Here is a 12,860-nt window from a genome sequence, read left to right as displayed (position 1 = left end):
GCTATTATGAATTGAAATTGTTCAAAAATGCACACAGTACACAGTCACTTTTAGAAATGATGTATTGAGGTTAAAAATCCAACAACTGAGTACCCAGTAAACATTATTTCAGAATAACTGAGTGCTTCCTTGGAAGATAAGTATCTAGCTATTTTAAATAGTTTTTTTAGAAAAACAACAGTTGGTGAAAAATAGCACACACACATGTGAGGATTACAAATGTAATTATCCTGGAAAGGTATTTTGTTGTTGTTGGACCTTATATGGTCATTATAATAAATGTATGTGTTGCCTTATCAGGTTATAACATTTGTTTTACTTCATATGGTCATGATAAATTAGCATGCAGCTTACCAGGTCTGTGTCATGATAAACCAAGCAATAATCTTTGACCAGATCACTATAGTTCCCCGGAATGATATCGGTATCTTTGGTAGAGCTACTCCCTGTATCTGTAGACCTGCTACCCACATCAATGTTCTCCACTGGTTTTAATCTATCTGTAGACTTTTTTGTATTCGCACATGATTTCAATAAAGCAGTTACATCATCAGTTTTTTCTTGGTCTTGGATTTCTTCAATCGACTCAGATTTGATGCAAGATTCGGTAGTTCTAACAGAAATTTGTGAGGATTGTGTCACTGATGATGTGGATTCCATACCTACATTTCTTAACTGTTTAATCCTATATTTCTCAGACTCAGACTCTGTTTCCATGGCAACATTCTCACCATTTTTCTCTTTGTGTATTTGTTCACCCATTATCTCCTCATTTTTAATATTTTGATTGACTTCATCCAGAACATCAGTTTCCATGGCGACGATATTAATCTCATTAGTTTCTCCGGTAACATTGGTGTGTAGAGTATTGATGCTATTTGACTTTCTATTCAAACAATCAGTTTCATGCTCTTCGCTTGTCCTAGATGATATCTTTTCAATATTAGTGTAGTAAATCGGCTTCAATAGGAGAGAAAAAACAATAGATTGAAAAACAATAAGGCAACAAATCAATAATAATGGTCAATTCTATTGTTATAAAAATGCTATTACAATACACAGCCATCAGAACAACTAAAGAATTGTTTCTTGTTCTGAGATTTTTGAAAAAATTACTTAATTTTTTTAAACACGTGACTGTGAAGATATCTATTTTTTTGTCCTTACATGTAATTGTGCTCATGTAACAACAATTGTTTGATGTCCAGAATTTGTCCATAGTATCATAAAGCAATCATGATTTGAACAGCAATACTACAAGTACAAAAACCTGCTATCTGGTATATGTTAAGAACGAATACAAGTAATAGTCATCTAAAAGTGTTATTTCAGCAAGATGGTAAAATATGACCCCTAAGTTAATGATAATGAAAAATCAGTGCAAGAGTTAAACTTTTCACCACCGGTTCCTCTTTTTTTCATCACAAATTCACAAAATAGTTTGGTTTTTAGTCTGCACTACAGAAGACTGGGATAAAAATAGACAAATATGCGAGAAAGTCTGGTGGTGAAATAGTTGAGGGGAAATTACAAGACAGTTTTAAAAAGTTGGCCAAATGAACATGAAAAATAAAACGCATGTTTCATTCCCACATAAAACTGATGGTCGGCTAAATGGGGTCATGTAATTTCATCTTCACTGCACTACAAAAGTAGAACAGGGCTCCCTACAGGTCTCGCGTCTTTTTGAACCTTCTTATGCATTTTTTAACCAATTTTTTTGGTGATTTTTCGACCTGCTTTAGCAACAAATTAGAAATTTGCTGTAAACAAGCAATGCATAATCAACAATTTTCCAGATTTTTCAAGAATTGAAGTGTTCTTTTATTGCTGACTTACTCAAGACTTATAATACCGTAATAGCACTTGATTGGAAATGATTGGTTAAGACCTTTTTAAAATATTTGCAGAAAAATTATACTTACAAATCTTCCATATGGCTGTTTAGCATGCCTACTGTATTTAGTTATCATGTTTGATAAAACTATAGCAATAACCATACCAACACTGTCACCACATGCAACTACATTCAACCATTCAGAGAATGATACACTCTGCAAGAAAATAAAAATTACACTAGAATATCTCTAATTTATAACCCCTTACAACACACATACTTGTATTTTTTGTTGTCTTTGGCAATAGACCTGGTAATATGAAGAATATTTTTTTTAGATATCGAAAAAGTGAAATAATTCAGATTATTTTTTAAATTTGAAATTTCATTTCAAATGGTTTGAAAGCCAGTGGTGTTTGTTATTTAATGACCTGAATCTAATCTGCATCTGTAATTTTGTAGAAGCCAACTTTGATTTTGCTAATTTTTATGCATTCTTAAGAATTTCTTCAAAATGGTACTGTGAAAGGGTTAATTATTCACTGGGTTTTAATTTTGCTCATTTCGCTGACTGGAAAATGCGCTAAATTAAAACCCAGTGAATATGTAAAATTTAGCATAGAACACATTATCCAAATGATAAAACCATGAATTTAAAACCCACTGAATATGCCTGAAATAGTAAATCAGTGAAATTTAAACCCAGTGAATTATAGTCACTTTACAGTAATTTTGGGCCAGATGAACATTACCCATTACCCAGATTACCCTTCACCTTGAACCTTTTTAGAAATGGCGAAACAAAATTTCAACGATCATTCAAAAGGTAGACCAATCACAGGAAAGATAACACAACTTACCCACACACACGAGTTAAGGGGAGCGAGGTAAGAACGTTTGGCACCAAAGAATCCATTCTCTACATAGTGTAAACCAAGAGGAAACTGACCACCAACACTAAATGACAAAAACAGAGCACATCCATTAAAATATTGTAAGATTGGAATGTGACGTTCTCTCTTAGAGTGTTTTCGCAGTTGTTCGGGAAATCAGAGAATTGATGCAAAAGAATTGCAGTTCATGCAATTAACAGAGCAGTTGATTTCAGAGTAGTTTTAAAGCATTACAGTCACTCTGTCATGTTCGACATGCATGGGGCAATAAATATATAACGTCCAAAGTACACTGTTTACTAAAATTTCAAGACTTGTAGATTTCTGACAAACGTACTGCACTATATGTAAAATTGTTCTTATATTTATAGATCATTTGTGGTGGTTTCTGCAGAAAAAGTCTTAACTCCATGAGAAAAAAAGAAAGAAAAGAGTATGATATAGAACACAATTAATTTGTGCTGATAATCATGTGGCTTGAAAGGCAGGGGTTTTAACTTAAAAATTAAGAAATACTGTGCATCGGCTACATGAAAATATACTTTAACCCAGATTTGAATCAAAATGACAATTCTTGTTGTCTGAAATAAACCTAAATAATTGTTGGTGACGAGAATGTCTCATTAAAATCTTGCCTCTTAGATAACTGGTTCATTACAATACAACCCCCTGGACTATAATGTAATATTATGATTTCGGTATTTATTTTTTGGGTTGTTCCAATGGGCAACCAGTTTTCGGATTTGATTGTCCTATGACAGAAGTGTTTGTCCGGGACAATCAAAAATTTTGACCCCCCCCCCAAAGGGTTACAGCTACATACCAGTACATGTATACTTACACAGAATTGTCTTGTCCTATGCATACAGCACTCCAATGCGATGGCCAACAACACTGCGTCACCATGCCTCGTAACATAGTATAAACATGTATACTTACACAGAATTGTCTTGTCCTATGCATACAGCACTCCAATGCGATGGCCAACAACACTGCGTCACCATGCCTCGTAACATAGTACAAACATGTATACTTACACAGAATTGTCTTGTCCTATGCATACAGCACTCCAATGCGATGGCCAACAACACTGCGTCACCATGCCTCGTAACATAGTACAAACATGTATACTTACACAGAATTGTCTTGTCCTATGCATACAGCACTCCAATGCGATGGCCAACAACACTGCGTCACCATGCCTCGTTACATAGTACAAACATGTATACTTACACAGAATTGTCTTGTCCTATGCATACAGCACTCCAATGCGATGGCCAACAACACTGCGTCACCATGCCTCGTAACATAGTACAAACATGTATACTTACACAGAATTGTCTTGTCCTATGCATACAGCACTCCAATGCGATGGCCAACAACACTGCGTCACCATGCCTCGTAACATAGTACAAACATGTATACTTACACAGAATTGTCTTGTCCTATGCATACAGCACTCCAATGCGATGGCCAACAACACTGCGTCACCATGCCTCGTAACATAGTACAAACATGTATACTTACACAGAATTGTCTTGTCCTATGCATACAGCACTCCAATGCGATGGCCAACAACACTGCGTCACCATGCCTCGTAACATAGTACAAACATGTATACTTACACAGAATTGTCTTGTCCTATGCATACAGCACTCCAATGCGATGGCCAACAACACTGCGTCACCATGCCTCGTAACATAGTATAAACATGTATACTTACACAGAATTGTCTTGTCCTATGCATACAGCACTCCAATGCGATGGCCAACAACACTGCGTCACCATGCCTCGTAACATAGTATAAACATGTATACTTTTAATACACAGAATTGTCTTGTCCTATGCATACAGCACTCCAATGCGATGGCCAACAACACTGCGTCACCATGCCTCGTAACATAGTACAAACATGTATACTTACACAGAATTGTCTTGTCCTATGCATACAGCACTCCAATGCGATGGCCAACAACACTGCGTCACCATGCCTCGTAACATAGTACAAACATGTATACTTACACAGAATTGTCTTGTCCTATGCATACAGCACTCCAATGCGATGGCCAACAACACTGCGTCACCATGCCTCGTAACATAGTACAAACATGTATACTTACACAGAATTGTCTTGTCCTATGCATACAGCACTCCAATGCGATGGCCAACAACACTGCGTCACCATGCCTCGTAACATAGTACAAACATGTATACTTACACAGAATTGTCTTGTCCTATGCATACAGCACTCCAATGCGATGGCCAACAACACTGCGTCACCATGCCTCGTAACATAGTACAAACATGTATACTTACACAGAATTGTCTTGTCCTATGCATACAGCACTCCAATGCGATGGCCAACAACACTGCGTCACCATGCCTCGTAACATAGTATAAACATGTATACTTACACAGAATTGTCTTGTCCTATGCATACAGCACTCCAATGCGATGGCCAACAACACTGCGTCACCATGCCTCGTAACATAGTACAAACATGTATACTTACACAGAATTGTCTTGTCCTATGCATACAGCACTCCAATGCGATGGCCAACAACACTGCGTCACCATGCCTCGTAACATAGTACAAACATGTATACTTACACAGAATTGTCTTGTCCTATGCATACAGCACTCCAATGCGATGGCCAACAACACTGCGTCACCATGCCTCGTTACATAGTACAAACATGTATACTTACACAGAATTGTCTTGTCCTATGCATACAGCACTCCAATGCGATGGCCAACAACACTGCGTCACCATGCCTCGTAACATAGTACAAACATGTATACTTACACAGAATTGTCTTGTCCTATGCATACAGCACTCCAATGCGATGGCCAACAACACTGCGTCACCATGCCTCGTAACATAGTATAAACATGTATACTTACACAGAATTGTCTTGTCCTATGCATACAGCACTCCAATGCGATGGCCAACAACACTGCGTCACCATGCCTCGTAACATAGTACATACATGTATACTTACACAGAATTGTCTTGTCCTATGCATACAGCACTCCAATGCGATGGCCAACAACACTGCGTCACCATGCCTCGTAACATAGTACAAACATGTATACTTACACAGAATTGTCTTGTCCTATGCATACAGCACTCCAATGCGATGGCCAACAACACTGCGTCACCATGCCTCGTAACATAGTACATACAGGCTCATTTGTAGCAGTCAAATCCCACGTCTTCAAGTAACGGTCCCCGCCGCTGGTCACCATGTATGTCTCTGAGTGTTTACACCAATTCAGATCAGTGATATAGTTTTCATGCGCTCGTAGTGAGTGATATGGATAGAAGCATTCTGGAGACGTCCCAGAGGAGGTTTTCAATAGCGGTGATGATGTCATCAAATCCCATAAAACAACCAGGCCTACAATGTCAACAAAGTAAAATTGTCAAAAACTTGAACTTTCAAGAAACAATAGAGGTAAATTTTTTTATTAAATATTCATTTCCAGACCATTATTTCTTTTCCATTAAATACATTAGTGACAAAGTTGTATTATGCAAATTAGACACAATGCAATAGCATTACTTGGGGAAAAAAGTTACAGGTCAAATTATGTCTTAACACTTTAACTCTTTAAATGCCATAGTCAACTATTGTTATTTTTCACTAACTAAACCTGCTTCATGTTTTCTGGTTTTATTTTAAATTGTCATTGTTATTGTTGGAATTAGGGGAAATGTTATTCATGCCAAAAATTAAGTTACAGGACAAAAGCATAGTTTAATTGATAGTGAATAAATGGCTGGTCTAGTATCAACAGAAATTACCGGTAGATGTATTAAATTCGTTCAAATGGGGACTAATGTCAATTTGGTTAAAAAAAAATACAAACAAATCTGAAATGACACTAGTAAACATTACGTAATAATTATGCATGCAAGTCAGACAAACAAAAAGGTCAACTAGAATACAGACAGATGTACTTGTATGTGTTGTATTGAAATAATTCCAGACAGACTTTAGCTATGAAGACAAACTTCTTGTGATTTACTGAAAAGGCACAGCTAAGATAAACATTTTGGGTTGAAAAAGTTGTTATTACTTGTGCTTATTGTCAACATATGATTCAATAATTACATCAGTCTTATATATTTAGTAGAATCTTGTATTTGTGACAAACACTATTATTGAGAAGTACTGATAATATAGCCATGTTGCCAGCCCCAAATTATAAAACTAAAGGCTGCAATTACTGATTGCTTGACTCAGAGTTGTATTATTGTTCACTGGATTTTAATTTCACCATTTTCGCTGATAAGTAAAATTCGCTAAATTAAATCTACGTGAACATGTAAAATAACAGTAGAACTGTTTTATTTTCTGCCTCATTTCTGACCTTAAAATCCAATGAAAAGGTTTGAAAATCAAAATAGTGAAAATAAATGGTTTTACGATACTGAAAACATTTCATTTCTCTGGGGTTTGACAGAATCTCAGTTACTTTCGGAACTTTTGTCTTGAAAATTTCTAGCAATGAAAATTAAATGGTTGACAGTATTACTATTTGTTATCTTACCATCAGTAAATCCTGCAGCAATTTTTCTATGGTTTATGTCGGGTGACCAGTCCAGGCATTTACATTGGGATGATACAGTAGGTGTAGGTTTCAACACAGCACTTGGTTTCATCTTGTAAACTATACAGCATGCACAGATGAATATTATGGTAAATATGCTGTTAGATTTAAAGATGGACACATTGACAAGAATTTCATTAAATGTTCCCAAGCTGTTCCCTGTGACTGGATATTCAAAAGTATGGAGAAAAGAAATTTGCTGGAACTAAACCAAACTAGCCAATGAACTACAACACTCATTGGAATATATTTTTAGCAATTTGGAATGCATCCTAAATCATACACTCCTGACCTGTACCTTTATAATCTGACTCTCAATCTGCTTACAGGATACCCATGTGAACACAAGATGGCAATTGCAATCTATGCAAGATCAAACCTGTGTATAGTAGCCACTCATAGGACTTAATTAAATTGATCTCTATAGACAGGTGGTCTTTATATGCAGGTTGGATTACCGGTATATGGATCACAAACTCACATATCTGATATCATATTTGTTCAGGAAGTAAGATGACTGTTGCAACAAAAATACATTTTTTTGAGTTGATCAAAATAAATAAGCTTGACTTGGCAAAATTAAAAGTTGTTTTATATATTAAATGCTGATTATTATTTTGGCCTCATTTGCAAATCTGCAAAAACATTGTTGAACGGAATTGCTCCTATTTGCCTTGGGACTGCCTAAAATGTATCACTTATATAAAGGTAGTCACAAACGCTAACTAACAGTTAACTGTTTTGGTCTGGTAGCCAATGAGAAGCACTGTTGTTAGACACTTACAAGTCTCGGAGGTATTGGGGTAGTACTTTAGCAAATCAGGTCACTAATTCGTTGACAACTTGCATTTTGACTGAAGAAGATTTAACCAACACAAACAATTTTGCATGCTCTTCAGTCCTGTAAAATCTCATGAACTTATTTAAAATATAATTGTTTTTTTTTTATAGATGACTAGCAATTAATGGTGGTAGAATGAAGGGTAATATTCAAATCGTAGGTCAACTGCTTTAATAGTGAAAATCAAAGTAGTTTGTGAACTAGAGAGCTAACTTGCTGCCCCAATACTTCTGAGACTTGCTGTAACTTGTGAACTCCTACAATCTCACCTGGAAAGCTTTCATCAGTGCATTCTGGGTGACATATGGAGAGTATTCGTACAGTGCCATCAGAACAGGACAACGCTAACAATCCAAGTCTTGATACCTCTTTCCCAGACTGCCGTACATCTTCCCATGCTCCACTAGGACACCACTTCATATCCCATATGGCTCCGAACTCGTGAGCTATTCCCAGACTCAGGTATGGCAGGCTATATTGTCTGTTTATTTGAAACAAAAGATAACCAGGTGTATATTAAAGAGTATGCAGAAAAGTACATGTATGAAAATATGTATGAAAATTGTTATGCAAATATATGCAAATAAGTAAGCAAATATGGACTTGTATGCAAATAAGTAAGCAAATATGGACTTGTATTCAAATAAGTATGCAAATAAGATTGGACATGTATTTCTTATCAAAATATCCATCTACCAGTAAATTTATAATTTGCTCCGCCCCACCCCACCTAGCACGGCACTACACATTCTTCATATAAATGTGTACTTTAATGCAAATATTTGTATGTGTGTATTTTCACAACACTCTAGAACTTAATTACCTTTTTTTGTTTAGTATTTTAAAACACCATAACTGAATCATTCCTTTCTCAGAGTACAGATCGTCATAAGTATGAGTGGTTTCATAATCTCTATGACAACTGATGGCTATGTACTGATTGGCTGAAGTGCATTCAAGGGGCAGAGGGCACCAGTTGGCAGCCCAGACTGGCCCACCAGTGAAAAACGTTGTTACCTTTTCATCTGAATAAGAAAGAACACAATCTTATGTATGCAAACAGATTTATGTTTTATATATATGAACAGCTAGAAGCCATGAATGAACAAAGGAGTACTTACACAGAACACAGAGATGACATATATAATATCCTTAAACAAATTAACAGTGATTACCAAAATTTAAACAAAAAAGAACAATTAAACTTGTACTACAGTCACCAAATACAAACCATCTTATCACTCGATCTTTGCAAATATTTAGTTAAATCTATCATGTTCTGTCATGTTCTTTTATATTTTATACATATTCTGCACTACATACAGATATACTTACATATCACAGTATTTTAATATTTCTTATATTATTAATAATTGTAGTATTTTTGTCATTCATCAATTTTGAGTTCTTTTTAAATAAATTTTTACATTTCATGTACTTTTATTATTTACTTTATTAATCTGAAAACCTAAAAAAAAATGTTAACTCTTTCTTTACGGTATTAATAAAGCATTATTCTATTCTCTTCTATTCTATTCTATTTGATATAATACATGGATGCTGGTGGGGGTGTGATATTTCTGAACAACGTTCTGAAAGTATAATAATATTTATTTGCCATAGATTTGAAATATTACAGGGAAATCAATAAGTAAATTATGAACATATGTATGATAATAAAACTTCCAATAATCTATGGCAGGGAAACAGAAATAGCACAAAATGGCTAGTTGAGCCTGTGTCCCTAAAATATATTATAAAACATTTATAAACAAGCCATGCATGGCACAGTCCCAGTTAGTTATTGAATTTAAAATATATAGTAATATATCTGGAATATAACCATGTCAGGATTATGATGATTGTTTAACATTAAAATGATTGACATTTGTAGCTGATCGTCAAACGAGTACTTGTCCATATTGAGAGATATTGCTCTGGAACAGCATTAATTAAAACAAAATCAGCCATTTTGAATACATGCATAATGAATATATAAAATTTGACCATAATCAGTCAAAGCATGTCAGAGATATGGCTCTAGAAGCCCATTCATTAAAACAAAATGGCTGCTAGTCAGACATTCTGAATTTGATCTGAAAATTAAAATGATGTGCATCAGGAATTCGTAATGTCTAATGTATGTACCAAGTTAATTATGGTACATTGTACTGTAAAGGGGTTAATCATTCACTGGGTTTTAATTTTGCTTATTTCGCTGACTGAATAATGTGCTAAATTAAAACCCAGTGAATATGTAAAATTTAGCATAGAACACATTATCTAAATGATAAAACCGTGAATTTAAAAACTCACTGAATATGCCTGAAATGGTAAATCAGTGAAATTTAAACCCAGTGAAAATTAGTCATTTTACAGTATATGACAAGGGCATTATAAAAGACTATTTGTGACATTAATGATAGAACCACAACAGAGATTAATGAAACTTTATAAGACAGATTCATAAGTGAATTCTGCAAGTATCAAGGAAGTAAGGGAGAAACTTAGTATGCTCAATTTCACTGGGGTGCACTTCAGAGTCAGTGATGTTTGCAGGATACAGTCATCGCTAAGTGGTTGAATCACTGTACTTACCACTATTGAGAGCAAAAGACGAATATCTTTTTAATTTGACTTTTTGGCTCAACCTTCCGCTTTCTGCTTCTCTTTGAAATTCGATAGATTCCATTGTAATAGGTTCATAGGCTTTTCTTTCCCTGAAATAATCAAACGAAATGAGTAATAGTAGAGTTAGTGATGTATCATTGAGCTATGTAGAATACTACAACACAATCAACAGTTCCAATTAACCGGTAGTGCATATACCGGTACCTTCGACTTCATCATTGAAACATCTGAGGCAAACAGGTACATTGTACCTTTGATATCCAAGAGGGTCACCAAAACAGATTTGTTTTTCTCTCAAACCTAGTGAGAGTAAATCTTAATATGCCTAGAAAAAGTTTCTGGTCTATTGGTTTCCTAAAACTACTCCAAGCATATGCATGTTTTTTTTTAAGTATTGTGACAATCCTTTTATGATTGTTAGGAAAATCAATTTCTTTTATAACTGCATATTTCTACTGTCAGGCATGTGTGATGACCCAAAAAACATGAATACTGTGGAATACTTTATTTTCGCTGGAATTAATTTTCGCTGAAAATGCTTTTTGGGCGTTTTGCTTGGAATTTATTTTCACAGATTTTTCATGAGTTTAATGTGAAATATAGGAAAAAAAGTATATTCGCTGGATTTTATTTTCACGGAATCATCCCTTCAGCGAAAATAAATTCCAAGCGAAAATAAAGTATTCTACAGTATTGTTTGTTCTTGGCACTTTGAAGTTCCTGATGTTAAATTAACATACTTACATTTCATTCAAAAGTGTCCACTCAGATTTCAAAGGTTGCCATTCCGCAAAGACAGTAACATCCTTAAACTGTTTTTTTCTTTGAAGGGAAAAAAGTATCAGTATAAGTGCAGGTAGAGCACTGCTAGAACCTTCAAACTTTACACACATGTTTTTCATGTGACATGAAAGACCTGATTTAAGATCAATAATAAATGTCACAGGGTCATAAGTAAATTTCCAGCCATACTATATACGCAACATAAGGCAGAAATTATTGCTCTGACAGTTGGTAATTGACAAAATCTGGTGGAGGTTGGCTTTTTTGATGAACATTGTCTAGTTATTGCATGATTTACAAACAAGTGCTCATTGAAAATGACATTATATTTTATTGAGATATGTATGTCTACAAATCTCACAACACAAGAGTTGTCTAAAACAACAGTCTGATACCACACAATCATGTACATAACACAAAGCCATATATTCACAAACTATACATGTATGTGTGTAGAATTTACCCATCCAAATTTTATTACAAAACTCTGAAAAGATAATATATATCATATGTTATAAAGTTATATAAACAGTAAAGTAGTCTGGCCAAGTTCATCTGCTCTATATAGTCTAGCATGTTTAGTTGCATAGTAATGTTTAGGCTGGTGTATACAGACACTCTTGCTGGATCTGTGATTCCATTTAATTATTTGTCATGCAAAAGTAAATAATCAGGAGGGAAGTTTTAATACAGTTGAATAAATTGATCTAGAGTTTTTACTATCTGCAACACTGCAATATTCCTAGAAACAGTGCTGTTTTTTGTGTCTTAATTTCTATCAGTTGAAGGCAAATGAACACTCATTTGCATATTGAACGTCTCACATTTGACCGGTGTGTACAAATTTAAAATGAATAATTATGTAGAATATCAGAATTCCACTGATCTATATAATCATGGTATTCTGAGCAGATGTAAAAACAAGAAATGATAGACCACTATCGTTAGGCTCTCTCACTTTCAACGAGGTGTCGGCAGCCATTTTGCATCCATAGACATGCATGTATAACACGATCTAGTGATGGGTAGTCACATGGCAATACTTACTGTTCAATGGACCAAGTGGTAGCTTCTGGAAGAGGAAGGAATCTTTCTTTACTCAACTCTCTTGATCTTGAACCGGAACTCCTTACGACAGGTGGTTTCTTTCTGTCCTCATCATCTCCAAAGTCTTCTTCCATGAATTCTAAAAATGATTAAAACTCATTACGACTTTAATAAGATCAGAAATATTCAAAATCAATAACAAATTATTAGG

At 34.9% G+C, this 12,860-nt stretch overlaps 1 protein-coding gene across 1 annotated transcript in view; it reads right to left on the bottom strand.

Moving 5' to 3' along the window:
• The window catches only part of LOC102804013 (uncharacterized), a 30,738-nt gene that overhangs the window by 2,926 nt on the left and 14,952 nt on the right, over positions 1–12,860 (bottom strand). Inside the window, exons 13-23 of the mRNA XM_085507491.1 lie at positions 12,650–12,788; positions 11,564–11,641; positions 10,787–10,908; positions 9,012–9,213; positions 8,458–8,669; positions 7,288–7,407; positions 5,831–6,131; positions 3,572–3,736; positions 2,698–2,794; positions 1,926–2,054; positions 355–960 (exon numbers count right to left, since the gene is read on the bottom strand). Coding sequence (XP_085363617.1) covers positions 355–960; positions 1,926–2,054; positions 2,698–2,794; positions 3,572–3,736; positions 5,831–6,131; positions 7,288–7,407; positions 8,458–8,669; positions 9,012–9,213; positions 10,787–10,908; positions 11,564–11,641; positions 12,650–12,788 — 2,171 coding nt within the window. The remainder of the gene's footprint in view (positions 1–354; positions 961–1,925; positions 2,055–2,697; positions 2,795–3,571; positions 3,737–5,830; positions 6,132–7,287; positions 7,408–8,457; positions 8,670–9,011; positions 9,214–10,786; positions 10,909–11,563; positions 11,642–12,649; positions 12,789–12,860) is intronic.

This window comes from Saccoglossus kowalevskii, chromosome 14, assembly GCF_978046115.1.
Source record: "Saccoglossus kowalevskii chromosome 14, keSacKowa6.1, whole genome shotgun sequence".
NCBI lineage: Eukaryota > Metazoa > Hemichordata > Enteropneusta > Harrimaniidae > Saccoglossus > Saccoglossus kowalevskii.
This window is presented reverse-complemented; position numbering and strand designations above follow the sequence as displayed.